Genomic DNA, 22,747 nt, shown 5'->3' on the forward strand with positions numbered 1-22,747 from the left:
TGTAGGAGTTGTGAGTCGTGTATTAGAGAGCTAGCTAAAGATCCGTGTTCTGTTCTGTTCCTGTAAACAGTCCACTTTATATAATAAACACCTAACTACAAGTTCCTGGTTTCTGCTTCGTCCATCCTGTCTGCAGCCAAGTTGCCAATTGCTTCCGTGAACTCTGCGTTTACTCTGCTAGGTCTGGCTAAGGTCCTGCAACTAGTCAGGAAGTTGTGAAACACCAACAGGTTTTGCCAATATGGTCTTCAAAGGACATTAACCCAACACCCTCACACACACAAAAAAGCATTGGGTAAAATTATAAGATATTAGCCCAGTATTACAAAAACAAAGCTGAGCTCAGGAATAACATAATAAAAGGGCAGAAATAAACATTTACTCCGCCTTCTTAAAGATATTCCATGTTTGGGCCCTGAGATCCTTCTTGGAGCTGGATAATTCTTTAAGATGAAGGTACATGAGCTTTCAGTCTTGGCCCCACTGTGGTCCTAATCCAAACTGGAGGACGCACATGCTCTTTGCTCCAGGAAAAAAAACAACTTCAATTTTCACCACCTGTTATTTTTCAAAACCATGCAATTTGATTAACACCATGTCCAGTTTGGCCCTAAACTGAACGAATGTCCTCTCTGATGAGCTGGACTGGAGTGGTCGTATCCCACAGGAATGGATTTTGACCTGTGTGTCAGTGTGACTGTTCTCTTTTGAAAGAAAACTATATGAAAATGATGTATAGATGGTATATAACACCAGTACAGATAGCAAAAATGTACAAAACTGGGTCAAACATATGATGGAAATGTAAAGAAAAGAAAAGGAAGGGACCTTTTATCATATGTGGTGGGAATATAGAGAAGTTTTAAAAAAATGGGAAATGATATATAATGAATTGAAGAAAATGTTTAAAATGACATTTGTAAAAAACAACAACACCAGAAGAATTTCTGTGAGGGATTGTAGAATAAGACCTGCCAAGGAAAACAAAGAATTTATTTATGTATGCTACAACAGTGGTCTTGATAGCACAAGGATGGAAGAATGAGGAAATCCCAACAAAAGGACAGTGGCAAGAGGAACTGGTGTGTTATGCAGAATTGGCTAAATTGGCATACAAACTGTGAGATAAGGACAACTGTGACTTTAAAGAGGAATGGGAACTTTTCACAAATTGCTTAAAAAGACAACAAAATGAATTGGACTCCTTGGCAGGCTTCAAATAAACACACACAAATTTATATATATTGGGAGTTTCAAGATAACAGTCAGTCAAAAATACATCATTCTCAACCCCCCCCCCCCATTTTTTCCTTCCCCCTTCCCCAAAAAGAAAAAAAAAACCCTCCCTCCCACCCCGTCTCAGACCTTCCCTCAGCTCCTCTCTCTGGTTTCTCAGCACATGTTATTCTCTGCATGTTATAAAATTGTAAAGATCCTTAATCTATCTATTATCTATCTATCTATCATCTATATCTATCTATCTATCGATCATCTATCTATCTATCTATCTATCTATCTATCTATCTATATCTATCTATCATCTATCTATCATCTATCTATATTACCAATAAAAAGTTTGTGTATGTTTATTCAAAACCTGCCAAGGAGTCCAATTCATTTTGTTGTTTCTTTAAGTACTTTGTGAAAGGTTCCCATTCTTTTTTAAAGTCACAGTCATCCTTGTCATGTACTTTGTGCATCAATTTCGCCAGTTCTGCATAATCCATCAATTTCTCTTGTCACAGTTCTTTAGTCGCATAGGAATGGATTTTGAGCTGTGTGTCAGTTTCCTACTTTTACACCCTAAACCTCTGCTTTCTTTTCTAGGGAGATGTCGGTCCTGCTGGTCCCCCAGGCTTACCAGGAACAGTAAGTAGCATTTATTTATTTTTTAAGAGCCCAGCAATGGCAATGAAGTGGGTTGTAAAAGGAATTAGTCTACTACCATTTTTGGCAGTTTGGAGAGGGACTGCTACCTTGTAAGAGACAGGCAGTGTTTTTTTGTGCTGCAGTCTCCGGAAGCTGAGGGACTGCCTAAGCGCTTATTATCTCAGCTCGATCACTGAGATAACTGCAGGAGTTGTCGATGGTTGTCTTCCGAGTTGGCGATGCACATTTGACATCAAAAAGGAACAAAGCTTCTGATGTAGAATATTCTGCCAGCAGACACCTTCCGGTTTCAACCTTTAAATGCTTGCTGATTTTTTTTTTCTATTCCACCAGGTATATGCAGGCAATTTAGAATATATATTTCCATGGTGATTAGTTGGTAATCTGCGATTTTAAAAATGTATGTGTTCTTGTTATACAGTGGTACCTTGGTTTACGAACTTAATCCGTTCCGAAAGTCCGTTCTTAAACCGAAACTGTTCTTAAGCCAAGGTGAGCTTTCCCTAATGAAGCCTCCTGCCGCCAGTGCCCTTCCACCATTCAGATTCTGTTCTTAGACCGAGGTAAAGTTCGCAAACCGGGACACTACTTCTGGTTTTGCAGAGTTTGTAAACTGAATCATTCTTAAACAGGGCTGTTCTTAAACCAAGGTACCAATGTATATAGGAATTGTTGTAATCCACTTTGATGGTTTTAATGATTACAGAATTTTAAATAATAGTACAGTGGTACCTTGGGTTAAGAACTTAATTTGTTCTGGAGGCCCATTCTTAACCTGAAACTGTTCTTAGCCTGAAGCACCACTTTAGCTAATGGGGCCTCCCACTGCCGCTGTGCCGCCGGAGCACAAATTCTGTTCTCATCCTGAAGCAAAGTTCTTAAGCCGAGGTATTATTTCTGGTTTAGCGGAGTCTCTAACCTGAAGCGTCTGTAACCTGAAGCGTATGTAACCCGAAGTACCACTGTAATATCAAAGGTGCATGCTGATGCACAAAATCCTTACTTTGTGCTGTTTTCTTGAACCATAGAATGATTTCCAAAGTTAGCAGAGATCACGAATCATTATCCATTTGTTACCATCAAAATGTAAGCATTGTTACATATATATATATATTCTTTTTACAGAAATCTCATTTTGTTTTCTTTGTTCTCTTTCTAGACTTCCCTGTTTACTCCGCATCCCAGTCGCCCTGTAAGTGTCACGCCTGATTCTTCTGCCTTGTCACTCTGATAAATTAAAGCCATTGTGCTGCTAAGGACAGGCTGCTACCCAAAACATCAAACATGTGGTTTAATACCACTTGCAAATAGCATCCACTGAAGGTTGGATGGGTAGTTGGGACCAGGACTGCAGCAGGAAGGGGGGGGATTTAACTCTTTCCATCCCTGCCACAGTCCTGGCAGAAATTGCACAGACACAGCTCACATTCCCCCTGAAAAGAACCTGCAGTTGGTGTTAGTCGGAGCTTTCTTTTTCAGTGCAGTTAGCAGCTGAAGATCTTTGTTGAGATTGCAACAGGAATGGCAGGAGTTAAACCCAAGCGTGAAGAATCTCAGGCCAGGGTATGCAAATATGGCTCTATATAGTTCTTTGTCCACCCTCAGGACTCAATCCAGGCCATGATCCAGGATTGGGCCTGCCGATCAGAAGGTTGGCAGTTTGAATCCCCATGACTGAGTGAGCTCCTGTTGCTCTGTCCCAGCTCCTGCCAATCTAGCAGTTTGAAAGCATGCCAGTGCAAGTAGATAAATAGGTACTAATGTGGCGGGAAGGTAAACGATGATTCCTTGCACTCCGGTTTCCATCACGGTGTTCCGTTGTACCAGAAGTGGTTTAGTCCTGCTGGCCACATGACCCAGAAAGCTGTCTGTGGACAAATGGTGGCTCTCTCAGCCTGATGTGAGATGAGTGCTGCCACTACATTGCCGCCTTTGATTGGACTTAACCGTCCAGGAGTCCTTTACCTTTACCTTACCAGGCCAAGCCTTCCACACAGGCCAGATCCCTCACTACCTGCCCCCTGATCACCCTTGATCATCTGGTCGCCCTCCTCTGCACACATTCCAGCTTGTCAACATCCTTCTTAAATTGTGGTGCCCAAAATTCTATGTGTGGTCTGACCATTGCAGAATAAAGGTAAAGGGGCTCCTGACCATTAGGTACAGTCGTGGCCGACTTTGGGGTTGCGGCGCTCATCTCGCTTTATTGGCCAAGGGAGCCAGCATACAGTATACAGGTCATGTGGCCAGCATGACTAAGACGCTTCTGGCGAACCAGAGCAGCGCACGGAAATGCCGTTTACCATCCCACCAGAGTGGTACCTATTTATCTACTTGACTTTGATGTGCTATCGAACTGCTAGGTTGGCAGGAGCAGGGACTGAGCAATGGGAGCTCACCCCGTCACGGGGATTTGAACTACTGACCTTCTGATCAGCAAGTCCTAGGCTCTGTGGTTTAATCCACAGTGCCACCCGCATCCCTCCTCTACCTTCATCTTAAAGAATTCTTCTATTACTTTCATTGATCTGGACACTATACTTCTGTTGTTGCACTCAAACAGCCGGAGGGAACCAGGTTCACAAAGGTTTCTATGCAGTGTATGGCAGGAAGGCTTGGCTTTGTACCGCGCTTGGCAAGCCTGCTTATTTCCGGTGTTTGGGTCTTTGTTTCTTTTTTAGCAAACTGAAGCTGTGTCTTTTCCGCAGCTCTTTTCAACCCACCTGAAAACACAGATCAAACTGTGCAATCAAACAACTAAAAGGAGAGCATATCAAACAAGCTTCCGGAGATGAATTGGCAGCCTGCGTTTCTATGGCGACAGTGGCCTGCATTTGCAGTTATTAAATAATATCCTTCCCTTTAATTTAATTAACCCTCAGCGTTGCACTTGGAGCAATTTGGTTGTTTAAGATGGGGTTGGAAGCTTGAAATGACTTTATTAATATTTTCCCAGATGAGCAATTTGAATCAGTAAACTGAAGAGAGAAGTTCATTATCATAGTCACTTGTACTGCACTGTCATCTTTCTTTCATCCACTAGGAGGCAGCAGAGAGAGTTTTCATGCAGAACTGATGCTGTCTTCAAATCTAATGCTCATATCTGCCTTAAGCTTCAGTCCTATTAATCAGCATAGGAATATAGAAAACTGCCCTGTTCTGAGTCAGACTATTGGTCTTCCAGATCTTCAGACTACAGACATTCCCTTCCTGCCTATAGATAACAGGGACGGAACTGGGAACCTTCTGAATGCGAAGCAGAGATGTGATTACCACTGAGCTATGGTTAGCGATGGGAAAAAGATTCAATTCATTTGACATTTAAATACAAACTTGCTTCAGTTGCAGCTCTGAAACAATACGAGAACCAAAACAAAGTAATTGCTCAGAATTCGGACTTATCTGAATTTTGCAATTTAGACCTCCAGCCAAGTACCATGTCCAAGAATACACATATTATGTTAAAGGTTGCATGGGACAGAAGCAGAAATAAATAACAAACATAAAATTATACTGCATTACAGTGCAATTGGACACGGGTGGCGCTGTGGTCTAAACCACAGAGCCTAGGGCTTGCCAATCAGAAGGTTGGCGGTTCTAATCCCCACGATGGGGTGAGTTCCCGTTGCTCGGTCCCTGCTCCTGCCCACCTAGCAGTTCAAAAGCATGTCAGAGTGCAAGTAGATAAATAGGTACTGCTGCAGCGGGAAGGTAAACGGCGTTTCCATGCACTGTTCTGGTTTCGCCAGAAGTAGCTTAGTCCTGCTGGCCACATGTCCCGGAAGCTGTCTGCGGACAAACGCCAGCTCCCTCAGCCTGAAAGTGAGATGAGCATGCAACCATAGAGTCATCTGCGACTGGACTTAATGGTCAGGGGTCCCTTTACCTGTACAGTGCAGTTGCTTTGCAAAAAGAAAATATGCATATTGGGAGAAAATAAATGCACTAAGATGAATTTTCATGAGCACTTGCCACACAAAAGTTGCATCGCTGTGCTGAACATGGAAGGTGGATCACTGCGCACAAAGGGATTTGCACCCACCACTCTCTATATGTGGGCCTCACAAACTTGCTCATACTTTTTGTTCCCAGGGAGAACAAGGGCTACCAGGTGAAAAAGGTGACCGTGGAGAAAGAGGTGAACCCGTAAGCACATTGTAATCTTCTCGTTTTGCTTGCTATAAGTACATCAAAAGGTTGAAGAGAGCTATTTCTGTTGTGGGGCATGCTACAAATGTTTGTTCAGCGGAGGGAAAACCCAGGTGTCACCTGAACAGAAGAACTGATAGGATATGACTTTTGTAGGCATCTCCCACCCTCCTTCTGACTCATTATGCAAGTTGTCAATTTGACATTATTCCCGTGATTATAGGAGCTGTGTATCTGTATGTCTACTAAAAGCTGCAAAATGTGTGCAGGTGCATATTGCTTATTGCATCAACTTTAAATTTGTATATGAAGTTTCTAGTCTTCATGGGGTCTGTATACAACATCAGGTAGCTGGAAGAAAGGGACAGCTTGACAGGCAGGTTTTCCGTCTTCCATTTATTATTATTATTATTATTTATTTCCTGCCCCTTTGCTCTCATTGTTCCTTGATAAGTAGCCTCTATTATCTCCTCTTTTTTTCTATGTTCTTCTTCCCAGTCCGAGCTAAGAAATGACTGATTAATTCACGCTATGGATGGAGGAGGCATCGGTTTGCTTTCCTTTTTTCGAAACAAACCTCCAAATCACTCCTGAACGTGCACACAGACAGGAACACATCCCAGATGTATTATGCACTTTTCTGGCTTCTGTAATCAAGTTTCTCTGTGCACAAAAATATGTATCTTACATAAAATCTGTGCATATTTTGCAGATGAATGCACTGAAAAACCTTGTGCATATTTTACATAAAAATGGGCTTTTGTGCTTACAAAAATGCATGCAAACTGTTTACAATTTCATGGACTTTTTGGGCAGACCTACAGCCGAGCACCAGGACAAAATTAGGCTGCTCAGTCCATCCCTGTGTGCAACTCGATATGTTAGAATCCTAATGAATTACTGAGTTTTTATAGGCAATTAGGAAGAATGAAGCCTTTACATTTTATCTAACTTGATTTGTGGCATTTAAAAAAGAGGAGGCTATTGCTTGATCTCTGTATGGTTTCCATGGGCCTAACATGATACTTAATTTCCCTTGAGAAAAATCACATATATAACGAGGAACATTTATGGTTTTTTACCGTTCTCCTTTCCTTCCAACAGGGAGAACGTGGCGTTCCTGGTAAAGTGGGACTTCAGGGACCTGCAGGGCCACCGGTAAGCCAGAAACACTGGATCTGATTAATAAGTAGCAAAGCAGCTCATGTGTGGAGGTCGTAATTCTGCTTCTTTCGGTTTTTTTGGTTAGAGCAGTGCCGGTTTCAGGCTATTTTGCATTCTCGGCAAGGCTAACTGGTTGTGCCCACCCCCATTTTATTTTATTTTATTTTATTTTATTTATTTTATTTTATTATTTTGCCAATTTCAGTTTTCAAAAACAGATGTCTTCTACATTAAAAAGAAAGAAAGCACAACACTTGAAACTGCAAGAAAATGCAGGGATAAGTAACACGGCTATTTTTGATAACCTTTCTCAACTACAGCAGAAAACGTTTTAGCACACAAATCATTTTGAATAACCTTGTGAATTTTGATGTTAAAACTTAAACCTCTTGAAAGTTTTCATTTCAGACACATCAAAATCTCACTTTGCATGCCATTTCCTTCGCAATTGCCCCCAATTCCTTCAGGTCAAGTGCTGGTACTTGGGCATAATCAGTTGATACAGTTGCCAAGCCAACAAAGTCTCTTTTGCAGGGTGGTTGAGTGTATGTAAGTTTTTATAAGTTTGAGCTTTGACAAACTGTGTTCATCTGTTGCCACTGACACTGAAAGTGTGGGGAACATCCTTAGAGCAATAAAAAAACATTAGCTACATTATCCGGGGGGGTTTATTCTAGTATGAAGAGAAGTAATCTTTGTGGCAGGGACACGGGTGGCACTGTGGGTTAAACCACAGAGCCTAGGGCTTGCAGATCAGAAGGTCGGCGGTTCGAATCCCCGTGACGGGGTGAACTCCCGTTGCTCGATCTCAGCTTCTGCCAACCTAGCAGTTCAAAAGCACCTCAAAGTGCAAGTAGATAAATAGGTACTGCTCTGGCGAGAAGGTAAACGGCGTTTCCATGCACTGCTCTGGTTAACCAGAAGTGGCTTAGTCCTGCTGGCCACATGAACCGGAAGCTGTACGCCAGCTCCCTCGGCCAATAAAGCGAGATGAGCGCCGCAACCCCAGAGTCAGCCACAACTGAACCTAACAGTCAGGGGTCCCTTTACCTTTACCTTTACTACTTGTGGCAACACACATTTTGTAAGTCTTTGTGCCTTCGCTGTATGTTCACAGCCCAGATCTTCAGCATCAATATATTTGTTTCCATTGTGCGCCAATGATTTTTTTGAATTCTTGCAGCCTTAAGCATGTCTTCAGTAGATTTATTGGGTTGATACCGTATATATTACACAGAAAGCCAAATGGGGAATTACTGTATCTTGTTGTAGCTGCTGGAATCTCTCTCTAGCAGATTGTAGGGCTATGTCTAAGACAGTCCAGTACTTTGATTTTCTGCTTTGAATCTTGTGGTGCTTCTTCTTGGGCCTGAAAAATTCCATTCCTTTCTCAAAGTTTGGTAGCGTTTCCAGCTCATTTACGCTCTCAGTAGCACATATCGAAACTTGTTTTCAACCCTCACCACACCTGCAGCCCACAAGGTAGTTATTGGTCACTTGCAATTGGCTTGCGGCTGAATTTAAATCAGCTATCTTGTTTCGATATGGTGAGCTTCCCCATTCAAGGAGAGAGGGAGAAGGGAGACACGGTTGACACGGAATTGGGTGAGCCAATTCTGTTATTGACAGTCAGTAAAAGCTCCTTGTTGAATTTGGCACCCATAGAGGGGGAACTTATTTCTCGGGCTCCGATGATGAGGCCTTAATCAGCTGCCTTGTGCAGCTCAGTTAGATGATCAGGGTTTATTATCTTTTCCATGAATGGATATGGAAACTATGTCCTTTGTTAGGGGAGCAGGTTTAGCAGCTGTCTTAGCGCCTGCTTTCTGAGCTGGCTGCTTTTGTTTTGCTTGGCTCTCTGAACATCCAGCAACTTGGTCCCTTCTCCCATCAGACTGACCCTTGTTTTCTTTATCTGTAGGGTATGAAGGGGCAAGAAGGGGCACCAGGGGGCCCTGGAGCACCAGGAGAGACTGTAAGTATTTGCTCTGCTTTAGAAACTCTTTTTCCTAGATAGTCAGATGAGCGTTAGAAATTCATCTGTTACATATGAGCAACTTCCCTTGAGACACTGCTGGGGGAGAGGAGGTGTTGAGTCATCCACACAGTAGGAGTCCCCTTGCTCCAAATTCAAAACATGCATCCCCACTCAAATGAAATTCGGTTCTCAGGCAGTTCAAGTAAGTGTTTCCATGCAGAAAAGTTGATGGGCCCATTCTAGTGGGGACGTCCTGCCCAAATCCCCACTGAAATAAGCAGGATCTGGGTCCAGCTCCCATTCATTTCAGGAGGGCTTATCGGAGGGAAGTGTATGCCGGATTACCAGGGGTCAGCAACCTTTTCCAGCAGGGGGCCGGTTTACTGTCCCTCAGACCTTGTTGGGGGCTGGATTATATTTTGAAGAAGAAAAATGAACAAATTTCTATGCCCCACAAATAACCCAGAGATGCAATTTAAATAAGAATGAGATAAGAATGAGATAAGAATCCAAGGTCTTTGTTCAGACCAGGTGTCTCCATGGTTTTAAGTTTGGTGATAATAGACTGGAAAGAGAAGCTGCTGAATTGCAACTTATCTCCAAACTTAAAACCATGGAGACACCTGGTTTGAACAAAGACCTTGGATTCTTATCTCATTATACATGACAAAGCCACTTTTCACCTTCTCACCCCTTGCTTTTTCCTGTAAGACCTATTGCAGTCGTTAAGAGTCGTCAACAGGCTCATCACAGCTATCTGCCCATCACCCATTCCCACCACCCTTCTGAGTAATACCCCTCCCCACCTTCTCACTATATAGAAGGGTCTGGAAACTTCTGTTTCAGTGTATCTGAAGAAGTGTGCATGCACACGAAAGCTCATACCAAGAACTAACTTAGTTGGTCTTTAAGGTGCTACTGGAAGGAAATTTGTTCTGGGTTTGTGGCGTTCATGAGCCAAAATGTCTGAGTACCAACGTGTTCGACAACCAAGCAACGACTGTAATGGCAAATGCTTTCCCTCTATGTCCCACCCTCCCCCAGACTAGAGCTGATCCGAAAGGCTCTCCCTCATTTAAGATGAACAATTTTTATCCCAGTCTACATTTTCAGTGTGTTTTCAATGCATTCTCTATCTGTAGAAAATTCATTTCAAATTGCAAGTGCACTTTATATTGTACCTGGCAATAGGACTCATTTTATACCAAATTTGGATTATAAACATTTCTTTTTCTTATTTCAAAAGGGTGCTCCAGGACCTGCAGGCCCCCCAGGGCCACGAGGCTTGCCTGGAAATGTGGTATGTATTAGGCATAACCATCAGCTCTGGGTATATCCTGAATAGCAAGGTGATTTGGATCGTGATTAGGGAAGAGGGGAAGATTCAGTTCAGGTGGCATTTAAAGGTAAATCTCCCTAGTTTGCACTTCATAGAATTGTGGAGATGGAAGGGAACCCAGGGGTCACGTAGTCCAACCCTCTGCAATAGAGGAAACAATGTGTGAACCGAAACAATGCACATCCTTCAAAATCTGCATTTCTTCAGATTTTGCAATACTCCAGCCAAGTAATGTGTATAAGAGTGTGCATACTCAGTCAAAATGTTGAAAATATAAAAGTAAAATAAAATAAAATGTATTTATATGCTGCCCATCTGACTGGGTTACCCCAGCCACTCTGGGCGGCTTTCAACAAATTTAAACACAGTAAGGCATCAAACATTAAAAATCTTCCCTATATCTTACTGAAGATAGCATATAATATGTGGTATATTAGGGGTAATTGCTTTGCAAAAAGATGTGTATTAGGAGAAATTCATATTAAATTGGTAAGGAATTTTATGAGGACTTTAAAAAAAATATCTAACTTAGGTAGAACCAAATTTAAAATGAGAAAAATGCAAGAAATGAGAGAAAGCAAGATCGCATTCACACCATATAGTTAAAGCAATATCATACTACATGAATTCTCTCAGTGATTTCCCATATATCTTCCAACCACAGAAGGCTAACTGGTTCATTTTATTTTTCTCTACAGGGTGTACCTGGAGATCCTGGCCGACCTGGAAATGATGGCCCCAAAGGAGAAAAGGTACAAAACTGCTTTCTTGAAAATATGCCTGTCCAAAGCATCTCTCTTTCTCTTGTATAGAAAAAGACCAAATGTTTGGTTTACTCACAAATTCTTCAAATGCCAGATTCATTTGTTATTCCATACAGCATTCAGAAAATGCTGCACAGACAGTAAAACTTAGTTTCATTCCAAAGTGGTGAAAGTTCCTATATTATTGGTAAAGGCTTGTGAAAGCCATGCGGTCTGAGCTTGGAGCAACCAGCTGAGATTTCTTTACATGCTGAGCTTCTCAGGTAGACTGAAAGCAGAACAAAGGCTTGATTACCTAGTCCCTTCCCAAGGTGAGCTAAGCCTGGCAGGACAGCTTACTCTGTGATTTTAAACCCTTTGTGCATTAATTATACTTAAGCATGTTGGTTATATGAGGCTGGTTATCCCACAGTCAAATATTTTGCAGGGAGATCCTGGAAAAGAAGGGAAGCCAGGAGCACCTGGGCCTACAGGTGAGCCAGGAGGTGTTGGAGAACCTGGACTACCCGGCAAGGGTCGAGATGGCGATAGAGTAAGTCTCACTTGTAAACTACATGCGCAACCAAGTAGTTAACAATTTAGGACTGAGTGAATGTCTCTTGCTCCATTTCTTTTTGTTCTGTCAATCACCATCCTGTTCTTCTGCTTAGTATTCTATGCCTTGCCTTTAGGATGAACTGGGAAAGTTTCAAAAATCAATTTGGAAATAGATACACGTATAGTTTTCTGCAATTTTCAGTCTGCATCTCTCTCTTTTCGAAAGGACGTTACGAAACAGTACAAAAAAATAAACATCATTGATAAGTATTGTGCAATGGCATCAACATTCCTGTTTGCACAGTGATTTAATCAATGCACGTATATGCTTGTACACTGCTAACCTCTGAGGTAGGGGGCTGGGAAGCCTTGGGTGTGCAGATGTTGTTGGACAGCAATTCCCCTCAGCCCCATTCCAGGTGTTCAGGAATTGTAGGAGCTGTGGTCTAACATTTTCTTTTTCTTTGGTGTGTGTGATCCCATAAGGAAAGCAGAAATGAGCTGCATGAACTGCAGTCTAGCAGAAGTCCAAACTTAAATATGGGAAAATGGCAGATTGCCAACTAAGTACTTTATGCAAAATAAAGTAATTCATGATGGAATCCTATGAATGCTGACTCTGCAGTGAGATCAACTGCATTCAATGGGGCATAGTATGTGTGCATAGGATTGCAGCCTTTAAAAACCAGACTAAAATTTGGAAGGAGAGGATTTATTGTCTCTAACCTCAGAACTGTGGTCCTTTATAGTAGGATAATCAAAGGAAGTAGAGAAAGGCTACATGTTCACAATTGCTAAAAGGAGCCTTGAGCAGTTGAGGGACCAGAAACCTTGGATGTGCAACTCAACAAACTTTCTGCCTCCTTTCCCAAAGAGGTCAGGCAATTCCTTCCTTGGTGCAGTAATGTGCACTTGAATAATTCATGGCTTTTACAGGCCATTGCCTGTTGTGTCCTCAAAATAACAAATAAAGTCAAGTGGCAGGAAAAAGAGTTCATTAGCAAGTCCTGCTTGGTTTCGAACAGTGATTGAGCAAAATGTCCCCTTTTACGTGTATTGCAACCTTCTCCAACTTGGGGCCCCTTGATCTACCATCATCCCTGACCATTGGTCATTTTGTCTGGGTCTGATGGGAATCACAATTGGAAACATCTGGAGCACCAGGTTGGAAAGTCCAGTATATAGTCTCCGTCAAGCAATTTTGCGTCTTAATTTGCAGCTACCTGCAAGTGACAGAGCTAAAACAGTTCCCTGGGTGAAGACCTCCACACCTGAAAATTCTGTTTCTTTAATAATATACAGCACATCTGATATTCTGAATTGCTTCCCCTAAGCAATATCAGGCTTTTTTTGATATTAATTCTCCATCTTTCTCACCCGCTAGTCCTTTCAAATTTTTGCTCACATATGAATCTTGTGATCCTCACGCACTTGAGTAATAACATTTTAGGGCAATCGTAGTCTGCTGTTGGAATGTACTTCTGCATCCAGTTTAAATAGTCCCCCCCCACACACACACTTTGGGTTCTGGGTACAGAATAATTATTATAATCATTATTATATAATCACCAGGGAACATAACTGAGTTTTGCTATCTCTACGAAGAACAATGTGATAGTTGTAGGCGCCATTTTCCTTTTCTGAAGACTGGTTTCTTAGACATTTCCATCTTTCTCAGTTGGTGACATTTACTTTATAGTTCCATCTATTTCTAGGGAGAAAGAGGACCACCGGGTTTGCCTGGACCCTTCGGGCAGAAGGTGGGTGCTCTATCTTATCATTCTGTTGCATTTGATCATTACAATAGTGTTAGACCTTCTCAAATGGACATTCTTGAGGCCTAAGTCTTATATTTTCTCTCTCATAGGGAGATCGAGGGGCTCCTGGAGTTCCAGGTCAGCCAGGAGACAGGGGGATACCAGGCATCGGACTTTCTGGACCACCAGTAAGTACCAAGCACGCTGCCCTCTGGCCTATGATACAACACAAGCATTTGTCAATGGCTCCTTGGGCTGTAGGACTTGTATGATCTGAGCCATCTGCCAGAGGTGGTTTTAAGGTGTTGCAGCCAGTGTGGCGGGACTGGGCACTGCACTGCAGAAGGTGTGGGAATTTTCAGGGAGGGAGGAGATGCTATATTGTTTGATGATGTCCTTCCTAACTTGTGTTAGCAAGTTCTATATCTTAGCAGAGTTTAAACATTCCCCTTTAAACGCACAGGGGTTTGATTGTTGCAGGCTCATCGGAGCCTCTCCATATAAGATTCCTGGTAAGATCCCTTCTTGTCCCTCTTAAAAAGAATAGACACAGCAATCTTATTAAAGTCTATATAAAAGTAATTTACTCACATTTATTCAGTTCACAGTTGGATCCCTGAAGGCAGACTTAGGTTACAAAAGTATATCTATACATGTGGAACTACCCCATAAGGGAGTTAGTCCCAAGTGACTGCCGACAGTCACTTCTGCTAAGACGTAGAAAAACAAAATGGAGAAGAGAGAGCAAAAGAAGGAGGTGTGCTCCTCTACCCAGATTAGGCCACACCCACATCTAGTCACATGCAGAGGAAGTTTTGTCCCAGCTCAGGAGGAAACAGGAAGTTTTCTCCTGGCTGGTACAAAGCACCCCCTAGCACAGGCATAGGCAAACTCGGCCTTCCAGATGTTTGGGGACTACAATTTCCACCATCCCTGACCACTGGCCCTGTTAGCTAGGGATCATGGGAGTTAGAGTCCCAAACATCTGGAGGGCCGAGTTTGCCTATGCCTGCCCTAGCATGTCCATTCCAGGAACGTTGTCCTTGACAACCAAATTAATTATTATTAATATATATATATATATATATAAATTAATGTTATGCTCATTTTTATCCTATACCTTCAGTGCATTCAGAACCTCAGGATGATTTCAACAAAACAAGCAAACATAAACAAGTGCAAGATTAAAGATTAACAGAATAAAATATACTTTTACAGAATAAAAGATTCGGAATTCACATAAGTTGAGTAGGCTGAGAATGGTTAAGATCAGTCTTCCTGTGACTAATTTTCTGAGTGACTGGGAGTGTGTGTGTGTGGGAAATAGCCCCCATTTTTGAATGACAACTAATGTGATCAAAACTCACAATGCCTTCTTTCTTTCTTTCTTTCTTTCTTTCTTTCTTTCTTTCTTTCTTTCTTTCTTTCTTTCTTTCTTTCTTGTGTGTTTTTCAGGGCCCCTCAGGACCACCTGGAGATAAAGGCCCATCGGTACAGTATGTCTTTCTAAGTATGCACAGGTTGTGGTGTTGATAGGAAGGAAAGAAGTTGGTGTCATAGAACCACAGAACTGTAGAGTTGGAAGGGACCTCGAGGGTCATCTAGTCCAAAGCCTTGCAATGCAGGAATCTCAGCTAAAGCATCCATGACAGATGGCCATCCAACCTCTGCTTGAAAACCTCCAAGGAAGGAGAGTCCACAATCTCCCTGCATTGAGCAGGCTGTTCGATGAGATAACATCCAGGATCCCTTCCAACTCTGAACTTCTATTGGTGGAATTCATCGTCATGCTTTTTGCAACCATTGTCTGTGTGCAAGCATTACAGTTTGGTGGATATAATGGTGCCCTCTCTCCCCTCCCTGTAGTCTGGGGGCTTTCCAGGGCCAGTTTCAGGGGGTGGGGTGGGGAGAATAATAAGAATAAGAATAAGAATAAGAATTAATAATAATTTATTATTTATACCCTGCCCATCTGGCTGGGTTTCCCCAGTCACTCTGAGTGGCTTCCAACAAAATATTAAAATACAATAATCTATTAAACATTAAAAGTTTCCCTAAACAGGGCTGCCTTCAGATGTCTTCTAAAAGTCTGGTAGTTGTTCTTCTCTTTGACATCTGGTGGGAGGGCGTTCCACAGGGCGGGTGCCACCACTGAGAAGGCCCTCTGCCTGGTTCCCTGTAACTTGGCTTCTCGCAGAAAGGGAACCACCAGAAGGCCCTCGGGGGTGGACCTCAGTGTCCGGGCAGAAGAATGGGGATGGAGATGCTCTTTCAGGGATACAGGACCGATGCCGTTTAGGGCTTTAAAGGTCAGCACCAACACTTTGAATTGTGCTCGGAAATGTACTGAGAAGAAATGGCATCTGTGCAGGTAGAAGTCCTCTTTTTAGGCAAACCTCCCAATTCCATGTGATCAGCAGAAGAGAGAAAATGAATTATATCATGTCAAGCACACACTGAAGATGAAGAGCTAATGTCACTTGAGGACATGGTGCAGATTATAATCAGGAAATTAGCTTGCAGCTGCCAGCTTGATCAAATTGCAATAACAAGTCCGAGTCGTCCTACAGCTACAAAGCAATGGCAACCTCACTCATTCTGAGCCCAGTTATATGATTTGTACAGCTTCACCGTGAAGGAATAACTTTTGGCTCAGATTTGGGAAGGAGATAATCTCAAGGCACCCAAGGTGGAGGCGACTTTATGTTCCAGGAATACTTCACACACAAAAATTGTCATTTGACATGACATGGTGAGGTAGTCATTCCCTCTTTTTAAGAAAGAGACGCAGGTGGCGCTGTGGTCTAAACCACTGAGCCTCTTGGGCTTTCCAATCAGAAGGTCGGTGGTTCAAATCCCCACGACGGGGTAAGCTCCCATTGCTCTGCCCCAGCTCCTGCAGTTCAAAAGCATGCCAGTGCAGGTAGATAAATAGGTACCACTGTGGTGGGAAGATAAATGCCATTTCTGTGTGTTCTGGTTTCCTTCATGGTGTTCCGTTGCGCCAGAAGCAGTTTAGTCATGCCGGTCACGTGACCTGGAAAGCTGTCTGTGGACAAACGCTGGCTCCATCAGCCTTAAAAGTGAGATGAGTGCCACACCACATAGTCACCTTTGACTGGACTTAACAATCCAAGGGTCCTTTACCTTTTCTTTAAAAAAATAAATAGGAAATCCTCTTTTCAAATAAGTATTTTTGTGTCCCAACAAGGATTTCTGGAAATCCTGAAGACAGAACTAATGTCACCCTAGGAAAAAATGGTGCCTGCTAGGGGCAGCCACCATCTCCCCAAACCCACACCTTAGAATGCCCTGAAATATTGCTATATCCAGGTCATCCATAGGTGGGATGTTTGTCATCAGCTATAAGCAACCAATAGCAGGTTCAGATCCTAAAATAATAGGGCAGGACTGGGGGAAAAGAATCACTGCACAATTGTAGCCACAAATTCATGTACAGTATGTGTTGTCTGCAAGCAGTTCCCCAGCAGGCAGGTTAGTCTGTTATTTATGGGCAAATTGCCAATCGGTTTTCTTGTGATAACTGTTCCTGAAATTAAATCTGTGACTCGCCCTATAAATGTATGTAGGAAATAAACAATTGTGTGGCAGTGTGTGTGTGTTTGTGTAGGAGACTGTATTTTATATTTTTAAAAAAATGTTTATTGGTGTGTTTGCATTATTTTGATGCTCTCTTTTGTAAAGCTATTAAAAACTCTTTCTTTAGGGGGGGGAGAATAAAATAGCATATTTGGAATTATTAATTTTATCCCCCTTTTTTCTAGGGTCCCCGAGGTTTGCCAGGCATCCAAGGTCAACCAGGGCCATCTGGTCAGGATGTAAGTAAACATATCGGTGTTTGGTATGCCTATGAGAAGGGCAGTAGCTCAGTGTTAGATCACGTTTGCATGCAGAAGGGCCCCGATCCAATCTCTGGCATCTCCAGATATGGCTGAAATAGACTGCCCCTGCCCTGCTTGAAACCTTGGATTGTTGCTGCCAAATCAGTGTGTGGGAATGTTCAGGGATGCAGGAGAGGATATTTTGTCTGATTATATCCTTATCCAACTTGTGTTAACAAGTTCCACAATTTCAGCAGAGTAACATTCCCCTTAATTTTAAGTTTTGCAACGGATGCGTTTGCTCAGGCTCGCTAAAGCCTCTATAATAACTGTTCTGGTATGTTCCCCTTATTCCCTCATAAAATATAAGAGGCGACACAGTCTTTTACAAAAGTATAAAAAGAGTTTACTCACATTCTGTTCACAATCAGATCCCAGAAGGCAGACTTAGCTTAATGAAGTAACATACACTTAGAATCTATCTCATAAGAAGACAGTCCTTTTATCCTCTCTTAGCTGGAAGCCAAGAGTGCATCTTTGGCTTAGTAGATGTTGTGTCTTCAATGCATGTGGTGAAAAAGAGAGAGAGATGGCTGCCCTGCCCTGTGCTTTTGACATTACCTGCACAGGTGAGGCCACACCCACCTTCAGTCACATGCAGAGGAAGTCTGTCCCAGCCCAGAAGGAAACAGGAAGTTTACCTGCTGGCTGGACAAACATTCCTCCCCATGTGCAAACATGTTCACTCCAGGAATGTTGTACTTGACTGCTCTTGTGTTTCACATCCCACACAGTGCACACGGCACTAAGCTGGGTGAAGCAATGGTCTGATTCAGTATAAGGCAGCTTCTTGCGTTCGTATGCTCCCTCGAAACATCTGCAGGGCAAGTTGGAGTAGAGAAATGGTGAGCAGGAAAGGATTAAGCATTGCGTCCCCTTGCTGCTGTTTTACTTATTCCATAGGTTGTTTCATTTTATGTTCTGTACTCCCATCCTACACACACACACACACACACACAAACTGGTACATGTGAAGGTGAAGGTCAGGTTATAAATGGTTAAGATTTTTAAAACAATACTCAAGATTTTCCCCTCCCCTGTGGACGACAAGCTGTTTTTCTTTTTAAAAAGTGGAAGAACAGGGCAAGCTTGTCAGTTTCTGATCTCCATCTCTTCCAAATGCTCACCTGTAAATCTGTCTTTCCCCCTTTCTGTAGTAATCTTTGCAGAATACTTTTTATTAATTTTTAGTAAACATACATACATTCATATATTACATATATAAGTTACATATTTAAACTAAGCTCTACCGAGCCTCAGACTTCCCTCCATTCCTTTGGTAAGTATCAAATAAATTCTAGAATCTCGTATTTTACATATCATATTTATCTACCATTCTCTGAAAGAGTTATTCCAACCCTACCAGTGTCTTCAAAGATTTACAATTGTTTCTTATATACATCAAATATTTCTGTAGTAATCTTTGAGCCAAAAGAAACCTGCAAACCAGATGTTATGTACTGAGTTGAATAGGGTCCAGAATGCAGCAGTCTGATTGGTCCACAGGAGCCACCCAATCCAGCTCCAGGTAGAAGTGAATCCGCAACCTGATTGGCCCACAGGTGAATCCCAGAATTAGCCAATCACATGCGGCCCATTGTGTAAATAATGTATATAAAGCAGACATTCTGGGGGAACTTCCATTCCTCCTGACCACTATGAGCTGAATAAAGAGCATGAAATCCACTCTCAACTCCGAGTATATTTCACCAGAAAAAAGTGGGGGGCAAGCTTCCCCCCTTCCTGAAATGGTATTTCTATCAAATCATTAATTTCATACACATTTCAGTTGAACGGAAAACTTTGTAGGAAAGTTCAAGAAGTGTGGAAAAGCTAGTGGACAGATCAGTTCCCATGTGCGCACGAATCCAGGAGATTTGGATCGGGACAATTTGTGTCCGAATATGTAGATATTGAATTCATCAAGCATGTTTGTGCGGTGTGTTGTTAGCCCCCCCATGATAAATGACCCTCTTCCTTCTCCCCTCTCAAATTGTTTCTGATGAGACTCTGGCTGCTTTGTGCTGCCTGGGAATTGCTCCTTCCTGTTTCAAGAAAGTGTCAAGAACATTTTCAAGGGACATATCTCATCCATACCTCATTTCCTCAGTGCTCTCAATCAGCAGAGTCGCAGCTTTCTGGAAACTCATATGTATTCCCTGGTGAGGCTTCATTATCTGAGTTTTCTGTTGAGAAAGGAGAGGGGACACTAGGTGGGCACACGGCCCATAGCAGGGAAGAATCAATGGTCTTGCCTCTTGCTCCCCACCCAGATACTCCACTGCGATGGTACTCGGCTATCTTCCAAGGAGGTGTGGCTAGAGTAGTCAGCTAGTATTGTGGTGTGTATTGTGCAGAATAAGAATGCAAGAACCTCATACTCCTTTTGTTCCTCACCTGTAGGGCCTGCCAGGAAATCCAGGTGAACGAGGTCCTCCAGGAAAACCGGTATGTCCCCAACCTCTCTAGCCCTCCCTCTTAATATTGTCACATTTTCATACCTATTTTGGGCCCAGAATCCTCCCCCCCTGATAATAATAATAATAATAATAATAATAATAATAATAATAATAATAATTTATTTATACCCCACCCATCTGGCTGGGCTTCCCCAGCCACTCTGGGCGGTAATACATCAAACATTAAAAGCTTCCTTAAACAGGGCTGCCTTCAGATGTCTTCTAAAAGTCTGGTAGTTGTTCTTCTCTTTGACATCTGGTGGGAGGGTGTTCCACAGGGCGGGTGCCACCACCGAGAAGGCCCTCTGCCTGGTTCCCTGTAACTTGGCTTCTCGCAGTGAGGGAACCGCCAGAAGGCCCTTGGAGCTGGACCTCAGTGTCCGGGCAGAATGATGGGGGTGGAAACGCTCCTTCAGGTATATTCAGGTATATTGGACTAAGGCTGTTTAGCGCTTTAAAGGTCAGCACCAACACTTTGAATTGTGCTCGAAAACATACTGGGAGCCAATGTAGGTCTTTCAAGACCATTGTTATGTGGTCTTGGCAGTAGTTAATATACTAATTGATCAAAGAAATACATCAACAGCACTGAGCAGAGACTTGGACTAAGTCTTCTATACAGTCCTTTCTTAGGTTGCATCAGTGCTATGGAAACAACTTTCCCTGCGTGAGAGGTGATTCAGCAATGTTGTCCCTCAAATGATGCGTATAATCAATTGAACTCTTGGCCCTGTGAGGCTAATCTCTTTCATCCGCTGAGGGATGCTTTGATTTCGGCTTCTCTGAAATGGCTCTTCAAGGATAGCATGAAATGACAGGCGTTCTTTTTCTCTTCCCCTCAGGGTGCCTCTCCTCTCCTATCTCCTGGTGACATCAGTCTCTTAGTTAAGGTAAGGTTTTTTGTTTTTTTCCTGGGATGCTCCAGGATCTTGTGTTCAAAGAAAATCTCATCAAACCATTAAAAAAAAAAAATTGCAGAGTGTGTGTGTGATTCTTAAAAGTGGATGCACAAACATCTTCATTTTGGATTTTCATTTCCCCCTAGTCATCATTGCCATTGTCACCATCATTAAATTGATTGGTCAACTTTAAAAAAAATATACTTGATTAAGAAAGCAGTGGTTTTATTTATGTGGCAACACATCTCAGCTTCTATCTTCATCAGTTGCTCTGATTTGCATACTTGTGCACATCAGGGCACAACTCCAGCATGAAATTCTGGAGAGCTGATGCCAGTCAACGTACTGAGCAACATGGACCAATGTTCTTTCTTTGTATAATAAGGCAGTTTCCATTGCTGTTAGACACCAGCCAGAAAGAGGCCATCTGCCACAACTGTGAAGTGTTAATTCTCCTTTTTCCTCCCCCTTATTTAAGGATGTTTGCAGTGACTGCCCTCCCGGACCACCTGGACTTCCAGGAATGCCAGGATTCAAGGGCGATAGAGGCCTTCCAGGTCCACTTGGCCATGAAGGCCCAGTTGGGAAAACGGTATGAAAGATAATAATAATAATAATAATAATAATAATAATAATAATAATAATAATATTTATACCCCACCCATCTGGTTGGGCCTCCCCAGCTACTCTGGGTGGCTTCCAAAAAAACATTAAAATACTGCAATACATCAAACATTAAAAACTTCCCTAAACAGGGCTGCCTTCAAATGACTTCTAAAAGTCTGGTTGTTGTTCTTCTCTTTGACATCTGGTGGGAGGATGTTCCACAGGACGGGTGCCACTACCGAGAAGGCCCTCTGTCTGGTTCCCTGTAACTTGGCTTCTCACAGTGAGGGAACCGCCAGAAGGCCCTCGGTGCTGGACCTCAGTGTCCGGGTAGAACGATGGGGGTGGAGACGCTCCTTCAGATATACAGGACAGAGGCCATTTAGGGCTTTAAAGGTCAGCACTAACACTTTGAATTGTGCTCGGAAATATACTGGGTAGCTGAACACTAGACACTGTTACATGTCAATGCACTGATCAACAGTGTGGGGAAAAGATTAGACCAGGAGTAGCTAAGCTGTGGTCTTCTAGTTGCTGTTGGACTCCCATCCGCCCCAGCCAGAATGACCAATGGTCATGGTGATGGGGGTTGCGGTCCAGTTATATCTGGTGGGCTAAAGGTTAGTCAGCCCGGGATAATCTCCCCTGATCCCAACTGGGGAGTGGGGGTGATGGCTATCTTAAAAAAAACCAAAAACGTAATGAGTGAATTGCAACCATGTACTTCATGCTAACTTTCACACCAACATTCCAACATAGATATGGTATAGGGAAAAAGCAGCTGCTGAAACTGTGCCACTGATTGATTTAAAAAAAAAATGGAAGGAAAACTTGGCATTCTGGATCATATATATGTGATTTCCCCGTCCACTGAATATGTGGGGTCTTTTACTAGGGGAGAATGGTTATGTAAGCTTTCAGAATATTTAGAATTAGCCAAATTGACAGATATAATAAGACAAAAACCCAAAAGTGAAGTGAAAAAGGAATGGGAGTTTCTAAATGAATACTTTAAAAGTCAAGGTTCGAGGACAGAAATCTGGCTGAGTCTGGAATAACCTTGTGAAGTGAAAGAATACCGAAGAGGGTTTTATATCTAGATGCTGGGATAAGGGAAACAGGGAAACAGGAAGATACAATGAGAGGTAAATGAGGTGTTGTGGGATTGGTGGAAGTCAATGTTTGTTTTTCTTTTTAGTGTTTATATTATTAACTTGTAACATATGGATTTGTGAGTTTTTTTGTATGTTGGGTTTTGTGTATTGTTATTTTTTGATATTTTTCGTGTTGTTGTTGTGTGGAA

General features: G+C 42.5%; 1 protein-coding gene across 1 annotated transcript in view; it reads left to right on the forward strand.

Moving 5' to 3' along the window:
• The window catches only part of COL22A1 (collagen type XXII alpha 1 chain), a 178,869-nt gene that overhangs the window by 127,434 nt on the left and 28,688 nt on the right, over window positions 1-22,747 (forward strand). The window contains exons 32-46 of the mRNA XM_081918646.1: window positions 1,828-1,869; window positions 3,050-3,082; window positions 5,983-6,036; window positions 7,144-7,197; window positions 9,125-9,178; window positions 10,428-10,481; window positions 11,219-11,272; window positions 11,712-11,816; window positions 13,537-13,581; window positions 13,689-13,766; window positions 15,034-15,069; window positions 17,364-17,417; window positions 19,884-19,928; window positions 20,782-20,829; window positions 21,317-21,430. Of these exons, the coding sequence (XP_081774772.1) occupies window positions 1,828-1,869; window positions 3,050-3,082; window positions 5,983-6,036; window positions 7,144-7,197; window positions 9,125-9,178; window positions 10,428-10,481; window positions 11,219-11,272; window positions 11,712-11,816; window positions 13,537-13,581; window positions 13,689-13,766; window positions 15,034-15,069; window positions 17,364-17,417; window positions 19,884-19,928; window positions 20,782-20,829; window positions 21,317-21,430 (870 nt within the window). The remainder of the gene's footprint in view (window positions 1-1,827; window positions 1,870-3,049; window positions 3,083-5,982; window positions 6,037-7,143; window positions 7,198-9,124; window positions 9,179-10,427; window positions 10,482-11,218; window positions 11,273-11,711; window positions 11,817-13,536; window positions 13,582-13,688; window positions 13,767-15,033; window positions 15,070-17,363; window positions 17,418-19,883; window positions 19,929-20,781; window positions 20,830-21,316; window positions 21,431-22,747) is intronic.

This window comes from Podarcis melisellensis (assembly GCF_964234715.1).
Source record: "Podarcis melisellensis genome assembly, chromosome: 7".
In the NCBI taxonomy this organism is placed as follows: Eukaryota; Metazoa; Chordata; class Lepidosauria; order Squamata; family Lacertidae; genus Podarcis; species Podarcis melisellensis.